Genomic DNA, 23,369 nt, shown 5'->3' on the forward strand with positions numbered 1-23,369 from the left:
TGATTTGCCCTGACATACATACTACACAAGAAACACACAACCACATTTCCCTAAGGGAATTTAAAAGAAAATCTTAATGATTAAAAGGACTCTTTATTGAACTGAGGAATTAGAAGAAAAATATCACACACACAAAGCATAGTGGAAAAAACCCACTCAACCAGCAAGGTAAGCACAGCTCCCAGATTCCAGAGAAGTGGTGTGACATGAAAAGGATGATTTCATGTGCACAGCCATGCTCCTGGCAATGCATCTTGTAAGCCATCCTAACTGTGAAAAGCCCATCTTGTTTCTGCTTTGTCTGTGGGAGTAACATGAGCGAGGGAGGGCCAGAGCGGGGAGGAGATAGAGGCTGTGTAGCAAAGCCGTACCATGTCTGTAGTGCTGTAGCTATACTGCTGCATCTCCTGGGAATATACACTCCTCATGGACTCTGCATCATCGCCTCCTGAGAGGTTAGTAGGCAGCCACTGTGTGCCAACCTGGAGTTCCTGCCTAGGAGGTGCATGTGTGGCCTCCTGAATGTGCGGTGGTGGGTGTAACTCCATGGCCCGGAGGTGATCTTGATAGAGTTCATATTCCTCATCAACAAGCATCTCTCTTTCCTCACCCGCTCCCTCCAGGGGAGAGCTCAGAAATTCATGCATTTCCCAGGCTTCTGAACTGGTATCAATTTCTTTTTGTTGGAACTGCAAAGACTTTCCCAAATCTAGAAATGGTTCATCCACAAGTTCTTCAAGATACGGCTCATCTCTAAATCCCTGTAAAATAGAAGTTTTTAAAAAATGTTAAGTTCTACTTGTCTTAAATCTGCACTATACACCTCAACCTGAAAAAGTGCCCATCTAACTGCAGTACACTGCCTGAGTCAACACATGATCAGAGTCAGCTGCGCGTCTGTGTCACCAAACAAAAAGAAGCTGCAGCTCATTCTGCATGGCCCAGAAATTGGACATGGAGTAAAGAGGTGGAAGCCTGCCATTGCCAAGGTGAACTGAAAGCTCCATCATATAATAACTACCCGACAATTCTCCATCACCATGGTTAAAATACTGCACCATCAACTCATCCCTAACATAAAATGTAGTTCATAAATGCAAAGTCATTTCATACTTAAGACAGTAAAGTCTGAAAAGCTCAGTGTGGTCAAGCCTGAGTAACTAAAAAGAAGTCAAGGCTATCTGAATGTTCAGAACACTTTCTCTTTTATTTTTTTGTAGGGTTGGGGATTGAACCTAAGGCCTTGCACATGCCAGGCAACATTCTAGTGCTAAGCTATACCTCTAGTCCTTAAAAAACAAAACAAAATAATAATAATAATAATAATAATAATAATAATAACCTTCATAAATTAAAGACATAGCTATATCCCTCAAGTACTTTGAGTATAATTTACTTTTAATTACCCTTATAACAGAAACAAGATTTTTACCTACACTGAGAATATGATAAAGAGGAATGAACACAGTGTAGTTTTTGCTGAACTGCTGTCCTAACTCTGGGGAGCCTGTAGCTCTTGAGCACAGAGGCCCGATCCCCTGCAGATCAGCACTCATCCCTATTGTAAGACCCATCCATTAAGCACTACCCAGTGTGAATTCCTACAATCAACCTGCGCCCCTGCCTTCTTCTTATAACCCAACAACACCACGTGGCAAAGCTTCACATTGAATTAGTGAACCAATACTGCAACTTGATTCAAAACAGTCAGAGTCAGAGGATATATTTGAAAATTTACAATTATAAAATTTTAACACAAAGTGTCTAAACTTTTAAAAGTGTGATGGGCATTATGGGAATGCCTATCAGTCTGAGACAGTGTACATATATGTCAGGAATGTTACTAAACAATTGTTATCAAGCAAAACAAAGAATACATAGACTTTAGGGATAGAAGGAAAGCTCAGTATATACTGTCTATGATTACAGTATCAAAGGGGTTTGAGTAGACAGTCTTCTTTGGAAAGTATTCAATTATGAAATTGCTCCATTTTCTATAGAATTTTACATGATGTCTGTTTTCAATGATATATTCTTTCTCCCAAATTTGAGGTTTATAGGAGGGCTTCGAAAGGTTTGTTCTTTTAAACATATGTTTACATTGATTGATTAATTTGGGGTGGAGGGAGGTATGTGCTCAGCACATGTGTGGAGGTCAGAGGACAACTTGTAGAGTCAGCCTTCTCCTTCCACCTTGTAGGTTCCAAGGACTGAGCTCCTGTCCGGCATGGTGGCAAGTGCCGGAACTGAGGCACTTACAGTGTTTATCTTTAGAATATGTCCACATCTTCTGTCACTTAAAGAGACAATGTAAGACTAAATGAAAAAATTTAATTGAAAAAAATACTAATTAAAGAGAAGGAAGCTGGTAGGACATACCTGTGATTACAGAGGTGGGGGTAGTATTTGATTTGTAACTGTTTAGCTGAGTGAGTGGGGACAAGTTTGTGTCTTTATAGTAACTTTAACTTACCAAAAAAATCATTCAAATGGCAAATAATTTGATAAACATTTATCAAATACCTTGGGTGCCTCAAGGATTAAAGATGAATGTATGTCATGAACAGTTTCTGAAGGCTCACTGTTGTCTTCATTGTTGCTTGAATGTAAAATAAAACAACTTTCTTCCTTCTCATCTTCCTGAAAATAAAAACCAATTTATGATGAAGAAAATCCTTCAGTTTCAACTTCGATAGTTCTCATCCAGTGCAATCACTCAACAAAGTCTATGCAAATATGAACAAAGCAAACTTTTACCCACAATGGAAAGAAAATGAACCTTAGGCCAGAACTGATCAACTTTAAGTATTCTTTAAAGAAAAACCAGTCACCCAGAAAAAGGCCTTGCAGATACAGCTATGATGTGATCTCTGCACCAAGCATACGCTTACGTACTTTAACATTCCCGAGATAGTCATTAACAGGCACTCTAAGAAGAGGGTGCCTTATTGACGAGGAAAGGGCTCAATCAGTACTAGTCACTCAATAGTTACATGTCCAGAATCTGACTCCAGAACCTGTGTTCTCAATTACCACTCCATGTAACCCCTATTTTACAGCTCAGCAAGGTTGGTGGTCGGGGGGAAAAGGCCTCATGGTGCACAACCTTAGAACCACAGAGTAAGCCATAGCTCTACAGCCAAGGGCCAGTGTGGTCTGCCTAAAGCTAAAGACACAGTGTAGTTTGTAAAGACAATTCATTGTTTTTTGAATCGAGTATGTTTGAGGTAAGTTTGCAGAGGAAAAGATAAATTACTATCATGGATAAGATGAAAATATATCATTGTAGCTCTATCAGGATAGTTATTATATGGCTTAAAACTACAGAAGTAATTCTGCTCTGTTACATATCTATACTCTTTCTGCTCCAGCCTGACTTTGGCTCTTCTCATCTATATTCTTCCTGCCTCCACACAGGCATATACCACCCTGCCCTCTTTATTCAGAGTGCTCCACCATCCCAGTCACTTTCCCCTGTCTTGGCCTCCCATCCCTAACTACCCTAGCAGCCTCAGACTCTGAGGAAGAACTGTGAGCCAAGTTCCAGCTCTCAGTGAGGCTCCAAACCCTCTCTGGGCCGTGCTCTAGGGTTCGTCTCTGCAGCACTTCCTCAGCAGGAAGCAGCACAGCAAGTGTACTCTGTGGGTCACACTGCCTCAGACTTCCTAAAACTGCTCAAGGGAAAGGCTAGGTTGCTTCCATCCTACAGGGCACACGTGGTTAAAGATTTTCCCATGCAGCCATGATAATCTAGCTAATAATTATCAGAGAAAATACAGACAAAATACTTGCCACAAAAAAAGATGAAACTCATAAAAATATGAATGTTTTCCCTCCTTAATTGATATAAAACTACAAGGGTACTTCATCTTACCATCTGTTGCCTATGGCAGTACATTTCATATCTGAAAAAGTCAAGAACCTGGTTAGCCATATACTAGACTTAATTCTCAATGATTTAAAGTAACTGGTGAGTGTTATATTCAGACATTCTGGTGTGTACTTCTATAGAATAAAAAATAGATAAAGATGGGTATGTGCCTAGCATAGGATGGCCCTGGAATCAATCCCCAAAAATGTAAAAAGCAGTCCAAAGGCCACACAGGGGGTTCCTAATGCAAAAACACTTAGTGCAGTACATTGTTCAACACACACACACACACACACACACACACACACACACACACACACACACACAAGCCAGTGAGGTGTCTGAACTACTATCATGTAGCATGCTAATATATTTCACATAGTAAAAGAATTTTAGAGTCAAGAAAAGACTTTACTTCTTGATGTTCACTGCATTAAACATTCTTATAAAAGATTCATAGAATAAAACTGGTCTACTTTATCACCATTTGTGAAATGAAAAACTACATCAGAACTACATAGGTGAGCAACTGGGAGGGAGACTGTGAAGGACTCAGGTCTCCATCTAAATAAACATCTCCCACTGGACACTGATAAGGCTTTTGAACCTTTAGGTCTGAAACTCACTGGGTTATTCAGGGCAAAGCTAAAAATGGGCTTCCCGAAACTCATTCTGACAACTTACCACAACCAAATGACTGTTAGGATACATGCACATAAACTAAACAGGACATCACAATAGAGCAAGATTACACAGTAGTGTGGCTAACAAAGGGTACAAGGCTTGAAACTGTCCAATCAAGCTCATATTTTGACCCCCACCCCTCACTAATTATAAAGCTCTAGAGAAAACTCTGTGTCTCATTTGTAACGAGAAGGACAAGAGGGGGACTCTTAACCTTGCTTTGAAGATAACATTAATTAATATATGTGATAGGCTTAAAATACGTAGTGATGTACATAATAAATGCTCATTTAAAACTAGATGAAAATAATCAAGTATTTGTTTTACACTGAGAACCTCAACAACATAATTTTAAGGAAGCACAGTCAAGAACAGTCATAGGACATAGTACATCAAACCATAAGACAACCTGAAGTCAGCTTGACTCCACAACAGTTGTCAGCAGTACGGCCACCAGACATGCTGATGACAGACGATGACAGGAACGTAGAAAAATGCCATTCCCATATGGACAAAAATACTATGGTTCATGAATTTCAGCTCACTGTGAGCTAACATTCTAAAATAGTAGTTCCTAACCTGTGGGTTGTGACCCCTTTAGGGTCAAACGACTCTTTCACAGAGATCACATATCAGATATCCTGCATATCAGATATTTACATTATGATTCATAACTATAGCAAAATTACAGTTGTGAAGTAGCAAAAATAATTTATGGCTAGGGGTCACCATAACATAAGGAATTGTGTTAAATGGTCACAGCACTGGGAAGGTTAAAAAGGACTGCTCTAAAATTAAAATGCAAAATTATTTAATTTACATATAAGAAATATGAATAGAACTTGGGAGTCTGTTTTAGAAACCTGTATGGTAGTACAAGTGGCAGAACCAAGGCTAGAAACGCCAGTAGTGAGCAATCACTCAGTGTGTCACATCTGATGACGTGGCCTTTATTCCTGAAACTTGCTCTGATGTTGTAAGTCAAGGACATTAAGAAACTTGCTTGCTGCTTACTGCTCTTTCAGAACAACGGAGTCTGATTCCCAGAGCCCACACAGGGTGGTTTACAAGCACCTCTAACTACAGCTCCAGGGATTCTGATGCCCTCTTTTGGCCTCTTTGGGCACTGCACTCATAGGCAAAAACCTATACACTTAAATAAAATAAATCTGAGTTAAAAAAGAAAAAAAAAAAAAGAAAAAGAAAGGGGGCTGTAAAGATGACTCAGAGGTTAAGAGCACTAGCTGCTCTTCCAGAGGTCCTGAGTTCAGTTCCCAGCACCCACATGGTGGCTCACAACCATCTGTAATGAGATCTGGTGCCCTCTTCTAAATAAATAAACAACCATCCGTAGTGAGATCTGACACCCTCTTCTAAATAAATAAATAAATAATAAATCTTAAAAAAATAAATAAAAAGAAAGGAAAGAAACTTGCAAAGGGTCAAACACATGGGAAGCAGTGTGGGACAGATTCTGAGTTTAGATGTATTGTTTCCCTGACCCATGTTCTTTACTGTACTAGTTCTATTTCCTTTATTAACACAATTCAAGCCTTACAGGTGAGGCATATTTGTCTTCCAAATTCATGTTGATAACTATTGCACTGTTATCACTTCCTATATTAACTGAGTTCAGAACTTACCACCAAAGGCTTACAGATGCCCAGGTGCACAGCACCTGGGGGCACAGCCTTCAACACTTCGACAGCCTCAGCAAGTGTGGCATTGTCCAGAGAGAACTCATTGACCGAGACTAGGCGATCTCCAGGTAAAAGTTCTCCACTTCTTTCTGCTACACCATCTGCTACCAAGGAGCGAATCACAATCACCGACCTTGTGGGATCCAAGGGGTCCTACAAATTAAATGAAAGAAAGTCAGATCCCTGAAAATAACTATGTAGGCTGAAGAAAGCTTATCTTTAACAAATCTGATTTGTTTATCCAACACGGCCAGCACTCTGTTGACACTCTATAGAGGTTTAAATCAATGAAAACATCATTCTATATATCTTACAGTATCAGCTTATATCAAGGTGAAAATATAAACTTAACAGTTTCATCTGCATGACTGAGTACTCAATACATGTAAATTTGTCCTTTAAACATTTGGTGACTGACTACAAGAGATCTGAGAAGAGTTAGGCCAAGATTCTGACACTTTCAAGCCATAATTATACTGTGGGACAAAAACATGGCCATGACTCCCTTTGGTCCCTATGTAGGCTCTAAGAGGAGCATTAAGGTAGGAAACAACACTCCATCATTCAGCTGAGCAAATACAGCATCCTTCTAGGAAACCACATAAGCTCAAAAGGAGAGAGAGAGAGACAGAGAGACAGAAAGAGACAGAGACAGAGAGAGAGACAGACAGAGAGACAGACAGAGAGAGACAGAGAGAGACAGAGAGACAGAAAGAGACAGAGACAGAGAGAGAGAGAGAGAGAGAGACAGAGAGAGACAGAGAGAGAGAGAGACAGAGAGACAGAAAGAGACAGAGACAGAGAGAGAGACAGAGAGAGAGACAGACAGAGAGAGAGACAGAGAGAGATCATTTTTAAAGTGTATTTAGGAACTGGAGAGATGAGTCAGCAGCTAAAAACACTTACTCCAAAATCACAGGAAACAGGGTTTCAATTCCGGTACTTACATAGTAAGTTGGATGTTGCTGTAAATACCTATAACCCTAACTCCAAATGGGGCAGACACAGGAGAATTGCTAGGCTTTTCTGGCTTCTAGCCTATTGAAGAAAAGAGTAGCCCAAGAATCAAAGAAAGGCCCTGCCTCAAAGACAGACAGGAATGATAGAGGAAGGCACCTGGCATCCTCTTCTAGCCTCTGAAGTGTGCAAAGGTGCATGCTCCTTACCCTACACGTATACTCATATAGACACACACACCCCCCACAAACAGTGGTAAAGAGTTTTCCTGGCATGAAAGTAGCTTCAACACACCAGCAACACACATACATGGAAGTGCTTACAGTACATGTTTTAAAAATAATCAAAATTATGACAATTTAGTGGCCTGACCAGACTGATTCCAATGCACATAAAGGGAATTCATGAGCAAGGCAATATGAGGATTTCTCATCCAGTGGGAGAGCACTGTATTATTTTATTTGAGCACAGAAGATAGTGGACATATCAATGCATCTGCTTGAGGAATACCACTCTGTAGAACAACTAATCTGGAACTCAAAGTAATCCTCTTGCCTCAGGTGAGCTACCATATCATGCTTACTGTCTGAATCTGACAGATGACAGAAAGTGATACTGAGAAAATTAAGGAAACTGGACACCACTAGCCGCCGTTAGGGGTAGAGCCAGACTTCAGCTGGGCAGTCCTTACTCCTGACCACCAAGCTCTGCTGTTTTCTCTGCATCATGGTAACTGTCAGGAAGAACTCTGAATGGTGGAATGCAACCCTGCTGCTGATATCCTACGGCCCAGTAGAGCTCTGTTGGTATTGCTGGTGTGGGTATGTGATGTGGCATTGTTGCCAAGCCTTCTTCATTAACGAGTTACAGCATATTTGCTCCTGCTGCTTCGTCTTGCAGGTACCATTCTACATAGGCCCTGGTAGCAGAACAGGGTTCTATTGCTGCTGCTTCTATTGAATTCTTCCTGAGAGGAGGGGGAGAAAGGAGCTGCGAGATTTTGTCGTACAACTGTAAGACTAAATTAACAAAGCGAAAATTTGTCAAAATGCAGGCTGTATCTGTGAGAAGTGCTGGTGGCTCTTTTGGAGATTTCTGGTTCTGTTTTCCACACCTTAGTGCTTTAGACAGCAACATCCTTTTTAAAGCACTGCACAGAATTGTAACAAAGTATACATATTGATATCAACAAAGGCTATATAGCTAAATCTTTAAAGAATGCTTTCAAATACAATTCTTGCTTTTTTTTTTCTCAATTGACCTTGTCTGTCTCCCAAGGGACCAGACCCTTGACATAATCTAATATTTAACACCACATATTCACCAAGAGAACTAAAATAAAGAAACAAACCAAAACCAAGGGATTTTACTAATAAGGTATGTAGTGTTAAACTATATTAACACTGATAATTTCAAGTAGAGGGAGCTATTGTATAGGAAGAGAGCAGAGATACTCAAAAACCCAGTGTGTATCCACAGGTAATCAGAGCAGCAATAAGGAAGAGTTGTCCAACCTTGTTACCAGCAACCATGAATCATAACATGCTTTCATTTTGAAATATGAAACCATTACATTTTAAGTTTGACACACTAATAAATAAGCTATACAATTATGTCCTTCATTTAGGAAGTCAGTTTTTGTCAACCAGGGTTTTTTATTGGGATGGGAGGGAAACTACATGAAATGCACAGGAGGAAGCTGGCATTGTCTCCTATTAATGATCACTAAACATTATTAGAAAGACTCTAACAGTAGAATATACCAAAAGTAAATGACTTTTCTAAGTGCATTGTGGATACTTGATACCATTTCATATAACACTGTATCAGAAACTTGAACAGGTGAATGAGTATCTTCTAATTGTAGCTGACAGAAACAATTCTTAGAAAAATTATCATTATATAATGAGGAAGATTCATTAAGAAACAATGAAAATAGTTCTGCTATGGAAAGATAATTAATTTCATTTATTACAGCAAAGTCATGTGAATATTTATTTACATGGAACATAGTCTCCTTTAGAACACAAATTAGTGCCAGGTGCACTTGCTTACTAAAATATTAAGACTTGGTGTCATAGTTATTCAAAACATCTTACCCCTTTTTCGTGGAGGCTAGAACCCAGAGATAGCTTCTTTGTGGCTGATAGAAAGAAAAATTAAGTGTGGGTGCACATACACACACACACATCATTGTGAAGATGCCTATCGTGCTTAATTGCTACTGTGCTTCTGGGGATGATGTTCCTGACTGTGTGGGTTCCCACATCCTATAATAAGCAAGTGATATCTGCATGACCATCAAGGTAGCAGCTGCTTTTGCCCGCTGGGATGGCTGCATTGTGAGGCTTTGCTGCCTGAAAAGTGTTTAAACACCTTCCTGACCCAGGCTGCTTCTCTACATGTCCACTTTCTGAAAACAGTCCATAATATCATACAAAGATGGTAAAGATATTTCTCAATATTGCCAGTGAACCTTGAGGCCTTGCAAGCATACTTTAACGTTCTCATCATCACCTGTCACCATAATTGTGTGTGTGTGTGTGTGTGTGTGTGTGTGTGTGTGTGTGTGTGTGTGTGTGTGAGGGGGCACCACAGTATCAGAGGACAACTTGCTGGAGTTGGTTCTCTCCTACTCAGGTCACCATGCTCAGCAGCATGTGCCTTTGCCCACTAATCATCCCTCATGTTTCCCCTTTTGATAAAGAAAACTGAGATGTTGCCTTAGAGCGAACAGCCAAGAGAGGGCACTAAAGACCAATCGTAGAGTGCAAGAAACACTTGTCTTGGTTAGAAAATTTCTATTTATTCAAAACTGCTGTGCCATTATATCTTCTAAAATATGTGCTCCATATATTTATTTTAATTCAACCATTTATGGAAAGGATGTTTCATGAGAGGGTTAAGCTTTTTAAAAGACAGATTTCCTGTAATCAACTAAGAACAGCAAATGTTCAGGGTACACCACACAGAAGCCAGCAGAAGAGTATGCATTCTACACTCACCACTCAGCTAAGGAGCCCTGGTCAGTCAGCTCTGTCTCACAAGCCAATTAAGTCACCTGTCTGAAAAAAGGTCATCAAGGAAAATGTAAAACTCTTAAGGTGATGCTAGGATTTGCAATTTATTGTAAATACTGAATTTTGCAATGTTTGGGAAATCCAGCCCCAAGTGGAGACAGCACACACACAAGCATGCACTTGCCCTCCTGCCCTTGCCCTAAGATGCACATTTCACAAGTCAATCTATTATCTTCCATCTCTTCTATCACCCCTCCCTCTCCTCTGCCACCCCACTGCAGTGTTTAGTCTCACACTATTTCAACTGCCTGGATAGATGCTACAATCTACACCATGCCTACAGGCTCAAATTTCATCCTGATCAGTACACTTACTACAGAAAGAATGGAAACTAAAAAAAATAAAATGAGAGGTTGGAGATTTAGCTCAGTGGTAGAGCGGCCCTAGGTTTGGTCCCCAGTTCCGAAAATAGATAGATAGACAAACAAACAAACAAACAAACAAACAAATAAAATGAAGATGTCTGTAAGAGCCAAAGGTCAGGAAGGAGCAGACTAACCAATGTCTTCTGCACTCATGAACTCATAGAGAAAGGAAGGGCTCACAAGCTTCCTCCCACATCAAAGGAACTACTGACTGCTGATGACTTCTGGGAGGAAATCAGTTTTCTCTAAGGGTGAGGCCGCTGTGGACAGCCCTACACTCATTAGTGTGGGCAGCACAAATGGAACTTGATGGGCCATTAAAAGGAGAAAGGAAACTGAGGCAGGAGGGAGGCAGAAAGGATCTGGAAGGAATTAGGGGTATATTGTTAGAAAATGCTTTATGTATATTTCTAATTGTACCGTTCATTTAACAATGTAATGCAATTTTCTGATCCTTGAATGTTATTATTACCAACTATTAGGATATAAAGAAATGAAGGTTAGTAGTTAGACATTACAATAGAACTTGTAGTCATATTAGATATGTTTTAAAAATTGAGCAGATATATTTTAGACAGGTCATCTTCAAACCCTTCAGAGATCTACAGAATATGGCATTTAAAATGTTTTAATAACTTAGAAAATTTTTCCTTTTTGAGACATGTTGGCTCCTGGCAGTACCAATCTACTTCAGAGAAAATATGGGCATTGAAGAAACTGTGTATGGAGTTAACTTTCATTGTGGCAAAAGTTAGCCACTGGACAACAAAGTATCCTCGAATCAACTGCTGACAAAATGGACAGACAGGACATGAAACGAAGGACTACTGATTCTTGCCAAAACAAGTGTGGTTATGGCTTTATCAAAAGGCATCTTCTGAAGCCAGGACAATATGGCACCATCCCTGAAGTGGCCTTCGCAATTCGGAAAAGGTACAGTGCCCTTTTCTTCGAAGGCAGCTGAACAGGCAGTGGGCCGATGGCCTCTGATGTGCAATGGAACAGCAGCTGAAACAGTTATTCTTGAAGAGTAACTAAGCTCACGCCTCTCAATAGTAGACTGGCATTTGATAGAGGGATGTGGAGAAGAACGGGATGCTGAGATGAAGCCATATATACACAGCCAAGAAGAATGGACAGCTGAATTAAAAAACCATCAACAATTTCCAGAATTTAAAATCCTGAATCATGACATGACACTAGTGGAATTCAGGTGTTTCTGGTACATGGACTGCTCTCACCCAATGTGAGGTTGAACTGTTGACCTTGTGTACATCCTACTTCACAAATGAGTCTGTCAAACACGCTAAGCCTATAGGCTGAAGATGATGCTCCAACACTGCGGAGAAACCTCAGATGATTGTCCAGGCAGCTGGCTGCTTCTGTCAACTCACAATTTTTTGGAAGTTGCTTGCATATACTTCCCGTTTTTATTTTTTTGTTAGCTAATATTATTTCCTTCTTGGGTCTCTGAGGGAATTGAAGATTAGTTAGTTATAGTTGAAGATTAATTAGGATAGAAAGTGAATTAGATACAATAGAATAGATAATGGAATTATTTTCTCTGAATTTGTCAAATACAAATGAACTTATATTGTATATAGTTATTGTACTTTTGTATATAGTTTTTCTTATGTTAGTTATAAGCTTTTTCTTTTTTTTTCTTTTTATTAAAATAGAAAAGGGGAAATATGGTGATATTATATTTGTATTAGAATGTTATTTGTATGTTAATAAATAAAGTTGCCTGGGGGTCAGAGCTATTAGCAAGCCATAGGAAAGCAGGGCAGTGGTGGCATACTCTTGTAATCCCAGCACTTGGTAGGCAGAGCTGGGTAAGTCTCTGTGTGTTCAGGGATACAGCCATTATTGGATACACATGCCTTTAATCTCAATACCAATCATGGAAAACCTGGAGGCCTATACAGACAGGCCGTGAGGAGGCGGTCATGTGGTTGGGTTTACAACCAATGAGAAGGCAGAACAGGAACTCTATATAAAGACTTTAACACAGGGGTAGCTCTGGTTCGGAGAGGTAGGACCACCGCAGGAGGAAGGGTAAGGTTTTAGCTCTTAGCTCTGACCTCTTGGCTTTCTTCTTTGCATTGGTTCTGTGTTTCTTATTTAATAAGAAGGTTGGTTACATCTACAGGGGTAAGGTTGTGGGGGTGAATATAATCAAAATATACTGTATGAATTTCCCAAAGGATTAATAAAATTATGTTTAAAAATAAAACAAAACCTAAAAAGTAAAATAAAAATGTGATCATAATCGTTCCTCTGCTTAAAATCCTGAAATGACAGCACTTTAGGATTAATCTTTGGCATCAAGTCCTAACTCCTTTAACTTTTCTGCAGAGAATGCCTGTGGGTCTACCACATCTTGTTGCAACAATACAACTACTGAAACTTGTGACACTGCAAGCTGTTCTTTCTTCCAGGAATGTTCTTCTCCCTGATCACTACCACTCATCCATGTCTTTGTCAGGGTTTCCTCCAACAACACACCTTCCCAATTCCTCAGAAACAAAAATATTTTTCTGTTTAGTGAGGTAAATCTTAGCACTTCTCATAATATATTTTCCAAGCTATATTTATTTCCAAACCATATAAATATATATGAAATATATATTTTCATACTATACAGTTAGATGCACCAGTTAAATGTACCCAGAGTATTCTGTGCTGCCTTATTATATGATTGTGTAATTTTACTATGATCATTATGACTGCCTTATTAAAAACAGAAAGGGAAAAGTGAGCCAAGAACTCTTGTTCGCCACCCTGTTTTGTGACTAGCTGGTGTCTCACTCCTATCACCATGCCTTCTCTGCCAGGATGGGCAGGGTCCCTTAAACTGTAAGCCAAAGTAAAACCCTCCCTTTCTTTCTTAAATTGCATCTTGTTAGGTATTTCATCACAGCACTGAGAAAAGCAACTAACACAATAATTTTTTAATGCTAATCAAAGCTGCTAAGAGACTAGGAAAGTACAGTCATACACCAACCGAACAGGGAGTACAGCACAGTGTTATAATGTCCAAAAGAATGATGAAGTACGGGGCCAGTGAGGTAGCTCAGCAGAACAAATCACTTACTTCTATAAGCTGTCCTACGATCTTACATACAGACCAAGGCATGTGCACATGCAAACACATGCACATGCACACACATGGATACATACATGCATAATCGATCAGTTAATCAATAAGCAAACAAACTCAGCATTTAAGAGCAAATATTGCTCTTGCAGAGGACCCAAGTTCAGTTCCTACCACTAACATCCATCAACTCACAACTACATTAACTCCAGCTCGAGGGACTGGCCACCCTCCTCTGGCCTCTACAGGCACCTGCACTCATATGACACCCCCCCCACACACATGCGCACAATTCTTAAAATGAAAATAAAATCTAAAAGAAAAAAGTAGAGGGAAGAGAATGTCTGTCTGCTTGCTGCTTTTCTCCTGAGGGCCAACTATGATGTCTGCTACATACAAGGCACTGACTATCAAAATAGTCTTTGCTGGACTAGACACATACCCAAGCAAGCCACTCCCCATCATATGTAAATAAACCACAACTGTCCATACTATCCAAGTCCTTACAGTCTTTGCTGGACTAGACACATACCCAAGCAAGGCACTCCCCACCATATGTAAATAAACCACAACTGCCCATGCTGTCCAAGTTCTTACAGTCTATGCTGGACACATACCCAAGCAAGCCACTCCCCATCATACATAAATAAACCACAGCTGCCCATACTTTCCAAGTTCTTACAGCCCAGAAGGTCTCACTGATTTGAACTTGCTTAATCCTCAAACTACTGCAAAGTGGACACCATTACTACCTGAACTTCCTGAATGAGAAAATGAAGACAGAAAAACTGAAGATTTCATCAAAGCACATAGTTGGCAAATGGCAGAGTCAGAATTTAAAGCAGTTAAATTCTAGTGTATGCATTTTAGCTACTAAACTTCTTCTCAGCCTGAATTTAACTTTTGCTAAGTGAACAAAGACTGAGAGAATACAGACATGGCAGGAGATATGTTATCACTCTCAGTGTAAAGCTGAATCCTTTACATATCACGCTTGGTTGTTAGTGGTTTATACTTCAAGACCGAGATGATGATACCAGATAGTACAGAAAGTATAGCATGTCTCCAGACAGCTTAACTCAGCACTTCTTTGCCAAATTTTAATTTACATTTAGTTTCTCAAGAATCCAATCATTTGGTGCGCCTGAGAACACACTTACAGCAATAGAATGAACATATGACAGTCATTATGTCCAAATGGATGGGATTCCAAGTTTCTGAACTGCCTATAAAATGTATTATATGAACTTTTGTGTCCATTCCCGGAGATCAAAGGACCAGATTCCATGTAAACTAAAGCAGAGCACAGCACATCACCTGGGGCAAGGAGGAGGCTACCCACAAACACAGCTTTTGCCAGTGACAGACATGAACACGATGTACAGAGCCCCATGCTTTTTCTAAAAATCTACATGAGACACACAACAAAGTAGCCCTGGAAAAACTGACAGAAAACATGAAGCAGGGGTGCTGCATAAGGAGAATGCACAGGTCAGGGAGACAGCCAGTCAGTTTAATAACATGGCAAATATTTAAGGAAGAAGCCTTTAGTGAAGATAACAGGGGTGTGAGTGAATATCTCTATGTTTTGCAGTACTGTCCCCAAAAAGAAAATCAAAAACCAAAGTGTGACAGCTTATTCATAGTAATAATATAAAATAGCTTCTGTGGATTTTTTTTATTTAATCTATTCTGTATCAATACTTAAAACACTGACAGGTCAGAGATTCAGGACCACACAGCAGGATGTTCAGAAGACAGTCCTCAGTTTATTTCAGATAAAAATTTGTCCATGAAGCTCTTTGCCTTTGAAAATGTTTTAAGATATATTTATTATTATCATATATATGTATATATATATGTATATATATATGTATATATATATGTATATATATATATGAGTGTTTTGCCTGAATGTGTGTCTGTACCACATATGTGGCTGGTGACCATGGAAGTCAGAAGAGGGCATCAGATCCCCTAGAAACTGGAGTTATGGATGGTTATAAGCAGTCATATGGGTGCTGGGACCTGAACGTGGATCCTCTCTAACAGCAGCAACTACTGAACAATCTTCCATCCCATTTGAGAATATTTTAAATTGTATTTTATTTTTACTCATTTGTGTGTGTGTGTGTGTGTGTGTGTGTGTGTGTGTGTGTGTGTGTATGCCACACCAAGCATGTGGAGGTCAGAGGACAACTTGTAGGAATCTATTCTCTCCTTCCACCATGTGGGTCCTAGTAATCTAAACTCAGGTCTTCAGCTTGATGGTAACTGCCTATACCTACTTAGCTATTTTGAAGGGCCCTTTGATAACCTTGACACTTACTGTCAACTGAGTATATTAAATTATGTAACTGGACTACTATTACTCACATGAAGAAGAACATGGGTACTTGTATGCCACAGTTTGGGGCTGTGTGGTACACACACCAAACCTACTAGAGTACAGAGTCCTTTACAGAGAATGAAGTGATTGCAAGACCTTACTGGCAGAACAATGTCAGTGTCCAGGCTGGCAAAATAGTGGCAGCCAACACTGAATTTAAGAAGCTACCTAAACAGACTAAACAGCTAATCAACACTATTCCCCGAGGAATTCCAGGCAATCATTCCTTGAAGAGGATTGCGTTCCCTTATCTCCTTCCCCTCTTCTTAGATGTTATCCTTGGATATTAATATGCCCGTTAGTTGTTTCATTATTTCAAACTTTCATTTCATGCTATAATTATTCACATACTCACCAATCAGTCAGGCCTTCTGTTGGTTGGGGAGGGGAGCAAATAAAAATAAAACAAGGCAATATCCATTATCTAAAAGCCCCATCATTTAGCTGAAATGCCTGGGGTTCCATCAGGCAGACCGTATTGAAGTACAACTGAAAACACACTATTGAAATGTAGATATACTTAACATTACTGAACCGGGAATGTTTAAAATGTAGAAAGTGGCTGGGCGGTGGTGGTGCACGCCTTTAATCCCAGCACTCAGGAGGCAGAGGCAGGCGGATCTCTGTGAGTTCGAGGCCAGCCTGGTCTGCAGAGCGAGATCCAGGAAAGGCGCAAAGCTACACAGAGAAACCCTGTCTCGAAAAACCAAAAAAAAAAAAAAAAAAATGTAGAAAGTGAATTTAGAAGTAAGAAATACCCTAGTATCTTCAAGGGGAAAAAACACAGCAGTTGAAAATCACTATGATAAATCACTATGATGCATGGAAAGTACAGACATGTAAAACTTTCTTTAAAACCTCTTAAACAGGGCTGGAGAAACGCTCAGGAGCTGAGGGGCAACGCTGGCTTGGAGAGGACTGTTTCCAGTTCCTCATGGGGCCACTGGACACCTGTCTGTAACTCCAGCCCCACCCAACGGATTCAACTTTGTAATCAGCAAAAAAGCATCACAAATCAATTAACAGACCATACACATACACAGTAAAAAAAATCTTTTGAAAAAAAAATGGCTGAAGCAAACCTCTCAAACACTAGTTTTGGAATTTATTATACTTTTCTAAGCAAACTACTTTCAATTTAAACAAAAATACTAGCTGAGTGATAATGGTCATGTTGTTTTCTCTGAGACAGGTGTGTCTCCTCTCGAGTAGAGATAATAGCAAAGATTTCAGAGAGCTACCAAAGCATGAACTGAGATCACAGTACATGCACAGCACCCAGGAAGCCCACAGTAATCATTTATAAACACTGCTACCCTTACTACTGTGAAACTGTGACCTTAATGAAACACAGAGGCCCAAGGAAGACCTGAGGAGATACCAATTTCTGCAAACTTATTCCTTCACCTCCAACTGAGCACATGCAACCAAGGCCCACTGTGCTAGCATTTGCTGGACCATTCATCACACCTGAGTCATATCACATGAAAATTTAGAACTGGTCTGTGTTCTTTGAATAGGCAGACCTGAATGTCCAAAGGCACACAAAGGAGGCTTACAACAGTATGGCATCTTCAACCCCCATTCTCCCAGGAAACAAGAGCCATCTATGGGCTGGCAGTTGCCTGACAACCACAGTAGTACTACTTGTTAGTGTTCCTTCACTTCTGAAATACTCAACAAAGGTAATACAAGCAGATCCCTTCAGTCTCCTCAGCAGTTTACTAGGGTGAAGCCAAAATGGACGCCAACACATTTGTTAAAGGGAAAGTTACTCCACAAGAAAGGAGAATCTAGCTGACAAGCATTTACTGCATGCCAACTATTCTCTTTTGTCCCTATTAGACCAGTAAGATTTCTTTCCAACCTCATATTCCAAATCCATGAAATTCCCCCAAAGTTTAGTTATCAGGCCTGACTTAAGATCTTTGAGGCTGCCTGCTAACTTCATCCCTCCCTCCCTTCCTCAGGTGAGGTTTGATTAGTGCTATCCAGACCTCATGCTATACACACAGCCTCTTTGATCTCTTAGTAAGAGGCTCTAATCTCCTGATGCCTTCGACCTGCTGCTTTGGAGGTTGGTCACCATCCGGAGCACACCAGGAGTGGAGCTCCTTCTAGCCACCCCCTCCACAGGCTTGAAAAACAGTGCTTAAGTCATGAGAGAACTCCCCTGCAGCCACAGTCAACCCATCACATGAACACAGTTTCCAAATGAAGCAGCTTAAATGATTTAAAGGATACAGAACTTTCTCACAGAGGCAAAGGAAGCAAATCCTCTGAGGAAGAAATCTTTAGCCCAGTTAGTACTAGAGCTTATAGTACTTGGATGTTCATCAAAACAAATGTGGACAGGCATCAGGAATGGGCAAAAGTACTTTGTCAGTTCCTCCAAGTCCTTTGAGCAAAAGGTGACCTTCAAATGCAGTTGTGTGTTTTGGTCAATAGCAAGCTACATGACAAGCATGTAGAGATGTCAGATGCCAACAGTTTCCTTAAAGCTTGCCTAAGCATCACAATGAAACTGTATAACTTGTCATATACCAATAACTTCTGCATTTTATACTCTAGAAAAAGGGGAGTTTTGCACCTGACTTATTTATGTTACTATGTGTTAAAATTATGTCAATACTTATCAAATATATAAGCTAGGTCCTCTACACTTGTCACCTAGAATGTACATAAAGATATTAGGCTTCTATGAACTCTAAGATGATCAACTGACAGCAGTATTTACTCACATTGTCAAATCACTTGACAAAAAGGTAAGTCCTAATACGCCACCCCATTTTAGAGCTCAATTCTTGATGAAGAAGATTCAGATTGGTGGCAGACTTAGGAACAGACTAATGGGCACTGATAGAGTGAATATTAATACTCTACTCTCTTAGCTACAAAGACAATAAATTACTGCCATAATTAAAGTTCAAACTAAATTGATAGTTACATATTGCTATCACTTAGTCTTTCCACATCATGGAAGACCATTAACTTCATGAATTACACACCTGCTTATATTTTCCAGGAGAACCATCTGAATAAAGAAATGACTCCACATAAGACATCAATTGTAATTCATCTAAATACATGTGTCTCAAAATGGTGTTCCAGCAATTTGGTAAAAATGTATCCAAATCGAAAATGTATATGCTCTTTTGATTAGCATGCTCTCTTCTAGAAATCTGTCCCTAGCTCAAGTGCCACAGTTTCAATCCACTACAATCTCATTTAATTTAATGTACCCCACTTGGGTAGAGGAGGCTAGATGAATAAATTATTGCCTATCTACAATAATGTATTGTGCAGTCATTAAAAAGAACTAGGTAGCTCTATAAATAAAAAAGTGAAAAAAGATGTAATTGGTTTAAAAAAGCAAAGTACTTAAGGTGTATATGATATATCTTACGTGTCAAAAATGTAAAATTTATATAACAAGAAAACTATTATTTATGTAATTAATCCTATGTTTATAAAACACATCTTGGAGGAAAGACATGAAATACAATAGTTCTTCCTGGAAGAGCCTTGAGAGACTGTCACAAAAGGCCTGCATGTACTTTTGAATTTTTATGGCATGTACATATATTACCAACTTTAAAAATACTGTAATGTGTTCAAAAATGCAAAGATAATTTTAAGTTATAAATGAGTGTTTTATAACCCTTTCTTTAACTTTTAAAAGTTTTCTATAAAGAGAATTTGTGGGCTAAAGATACAGCAGAGTGGTAAGGCACCTGCCTGGCACACTTCAGGCTCTGGGTCTGCTCTCCAGGACTGCAAAACAAACAGAAAAATGGATCCTCCAAGGTAAGAGCTGAAACTGCATGAACTCCTCACAGATCCAAAGGCCAACCATTCCAGGTTCAGCAGCAGCTTCTGCTCATACTGTTCTGTTTCCACAACTCATTTCATGAAAACTGTTTCCACAGAAAGAACTATGTCCACTCGATGTTTAAGGTTACCATCTGCCGATGGCCTTTCATAGGCTTGTAGCATGACCAAGAACATGGAATGTGACTCAGCTGTTTAACAGCATTATCTGCATATGGCCTTCCAAACAGGCTTATGGTAGGACCAACAGTCCTCATATGTAATACAGCTCTCCCTGAGACAAACCCAAAGTCTTTCAAAAATGTCTGCTTTGGCAAAGATTGAGTCATGCAGGAAGGGAGAAAAATGAAGACTAGGATGTAAGTGTGTTGCGGGGGGAGAATTATTGGTTAATAAATTTTGCCTTCTAAATCACTGAAATTTAAAAGTACCGAGGATGGCAACGCCGTGGCTAATGTCAAACATTTTCAGTGAATTATAATCATGAGGGGTTATTCAAAGTTCAGCATAAATCAAAACACCAGAAAATATCCACTTGCTCCATTTAATTTATAGGGTCAACTGAAGGTAAAATCCATATAGTTCAATCTTTGCAAGCTTTTTGGTAGAAATCAGAAGTTACAGACTCTCAAATGTTAACCCATAAGAGCAGGCTTTCAAACTATCAGGCACTTTCTTCCGAAGCAGTAAGCACTAGTTTTTACACGGTGCATATGGACACAATGAACTAATTAATTCTTGATATTTAATATATTTTCATATAGCACTAAAGGAGAATGCTATACGGTAGCTTACTTTTTCGAAAAACATTTCTAATTAGAAAAACAAAAACACTCACTGTAATCAATTTACTATAGGGATGCTCTACTAAAAAATGTACACAAAATCCTCAAAAAGAAATAACATAGTATGATTAACGGCAGTGAGATGTCAGCCCAACTACTTGAGGTCAAATTTTGTTTCCTCCATATGCACGACGTTGTATGAGCTTGGACTTAACACCTAACATATCCGTCTTCAATTACCTTACTTGTTAAATGGGGATCACATGGTTCTTGTGAGAAATATATAAGCTAATATATGTTAAGAAGCTATGAAAACTTCCAGCCAGTGCCAGAGGATGACTTAGTAGGCAAAAGTACTCGCTGTATAAGTCTGACCTCATTTCTATCCCAGGCTCCACAGTAAGGAAAGAACCTACTCTAGAAAGCTGTCCCCTGGCCTCCATACATGCACTCTGTCACTCATGCACCTGCACACCTGGGAACACGATCAAGCACGCAAGAGTGCACGCATGCACCTGGGCACGCACGCGCACACACACACAACAATAAAAATAGAAATAAATTTTTGTTTGTTTGCTTTTGGAGACAAGGTTTCTCTGTGTAACAGTCTTAGCTGTCCTGGAACTAGCTCTGTTGACCAGGCTAGCCTTGAACTCACAGAGATCCACCTGCCTCTGCCTCCCAAGTGCTGGGATTAAAAGTGTGTGCCACTACCACCTGGCAGAATTAAATTTTTTTAAACTTATGGCCAAATTTCCCAAGTGCTCTGATGCTTTGGAAAAGAGCTGATCGTCAACCTGCAATGCACTGTCTCCACCACCCGACCTTGCAAGATATGGAGGTACACATGCTAAACACATAAGACAGAATTTTAGCCAACTTCTGTGGGGGACAGATTTAATCTCTGCTCAGATCACAGCCAACGAAAGCTTTACTCTAACCTATATTTACTGTTTCTCTTTTTCCTTGTCTGAATCTAGTCTAAAATTCATGGACATGAATTTCCACATTTGCTCTGTGGCCACATGACTGCCCTCTCGAACTTTGTATCAGACTCAGCTCCTTCATTTCGGAGCAGGCATCTTTGCTTTATTAAGCTACACAGCTTCCGTCAGTCCTAGTAACCACTGACCTGCTGAGAAAGCCAACCACCCCATCATGGATCAATTCAAGATCTTTATCTGTTCACTCATACTTTCCTAAATCTCAGCTAAATTTATGTAAAAATTAATCTTCTGACCACTAACCCACAGGTAACTCACATATGGCTCTGAAAGTTGGCGGGATGATAGAATACAATTTCATGGATAAATTTAAACTCCACTAAAAAAAAGTATCTACTTATTAATTTCCCTAAACTATAAAGCTACAATGTATATCATTTAAACAGACTGTAGCATTGCACTAGTTCAGAGGAAGGTATCAACAACTGTTATGCTGATTTTCTAAACTGAATGATGGTTAACAATGCTCACATTTTTCATGGTAACAGAAGATTTTTTTTTTTCCCTACACACAGATTCACTTATCCATATGATCCTTTCATGCGACATTAGTATCCCCGACCTATAAGATGTTACATCAAGGAGACAAATGTACACAATGTTCAGTTCTTGGGGCAGAGGAAAATTCATTAATTAGAAAAAACAGTTAGCTGAAATGAATACTCAAAAGTAAAAGCACATTCTCCTCAATACTGCGAATGCACGCCCTGACCACGCAGAAACTATTCCATGTTCCTAAAACTAGAAAGGCTGTGGCTAGAATATTTCTACAGTACTTAGTGTAGATGTGCTATACTTAGGAGGGCCGGAATCTGCCTTAGTCCTATTCAGCTACCTAATAAATTTATACAAAACAACATCAAATATGGAAATCACCAGGAACATAAGCCTTTCATAGCATCTGCTACACTTCTACTTAGTTTTACAAAAACTATTTTTCAACTTTAGAAATTGTTACCTGATTATAAAGATCATACAATTAAACAAATTAATGAACTTATATCACAAATCAAATTTTAAATTGCATTTCCTATTGTCTGAACACTTTAGTGGGAAACAATTTTTCATACCCTCGACAAATGATACAAATGTACTATACACAACTGTGAGAGCATGTAATGTTTGACTGACGAAAAATACCACACATAAAAGTGGGTATTTTTCCTTCCAAAGTTGGGCTATAGAAGAAAAGGAACTGACTCCTTTTATCTGAATAAAAATAGCATTTAGGAAATTAAGAAGTTTTCTATCAGTTCTCCAAGAAACACAAAGACAAAAGAATTATCTAGTACTAATTTTTTGCAGCAAAATTACATCATACAACCTGAACAGAAATCAATGACTATTTACGCAGATTGGAGGGGTGGGGGCAAAACAAAAGTACCTACACTTTTATAAATGACAATATTCAAAAAAGAAAACAACATAACCGAGCATGCACAGCTCTGAGAACACAGTGAGAAAACAGAATTCACATTAGAACAATTGTCTTGAAAAGCATAAAGCTCAGAACTGTTAGTGCTTTCTTGTCAACTATGGGAATTAACCCATAAGAGGCTGACAAGTTTTTCTTTCTTTCTTTCACAATTCTATTAAGCTCAGA

General features: G+C 39.3%; 1 protein-coding gene across 8 annotated transcripts in view; it reads right to left on the reverse strand.

Annotated features, from left to right (window-relative positions):
* Patj (PATJ crumbs cell polarity complex component) overlaps positions 1-23,369 on the reverse strand; it is a 328,062-nt gene that overhangs the window by 225,739 nt on the left and 78,954 nt on the right. For all 8 annotated transcript variants that reach the window (XM_052718902.1, XM_052718903.1, XM_052718901.1 and 5 more), the window contains exons 18-20: positions 6,199-6,408; positions 2,524-2,640; positions 372-761 (exon numbers count right to left, since the gene is read on the reverse strand). In XM_052718902.1, coding sequence (XP_052574862.1) covers positions 372-761; positions 2,524-2,640; positions 6,199-6,408 — 717 coding nt within the window. The remainder of the gene's footprint in view (positions 1-371; positions 762-2,523; positions 2,641-6,198; positions 6,409-23,369) is intronic.

This window comes from Peromyscus californicus, unplaced genomic scaffold, assembly GCF_007827085.1.
Source record: "Peromyscus californicus insignis strain IS unplaced genomic scaffold, ASM782708v3 Scaffold_5__1_contigs__length_169319896, whole genome shotgun sequence".
Classification (NCBI taxonomy): Eukaryota; Metazoa; Chordata; class Mammalia; order Rodentia; family Cricetidae; genus Peromyscus; species Peromyscus californicus.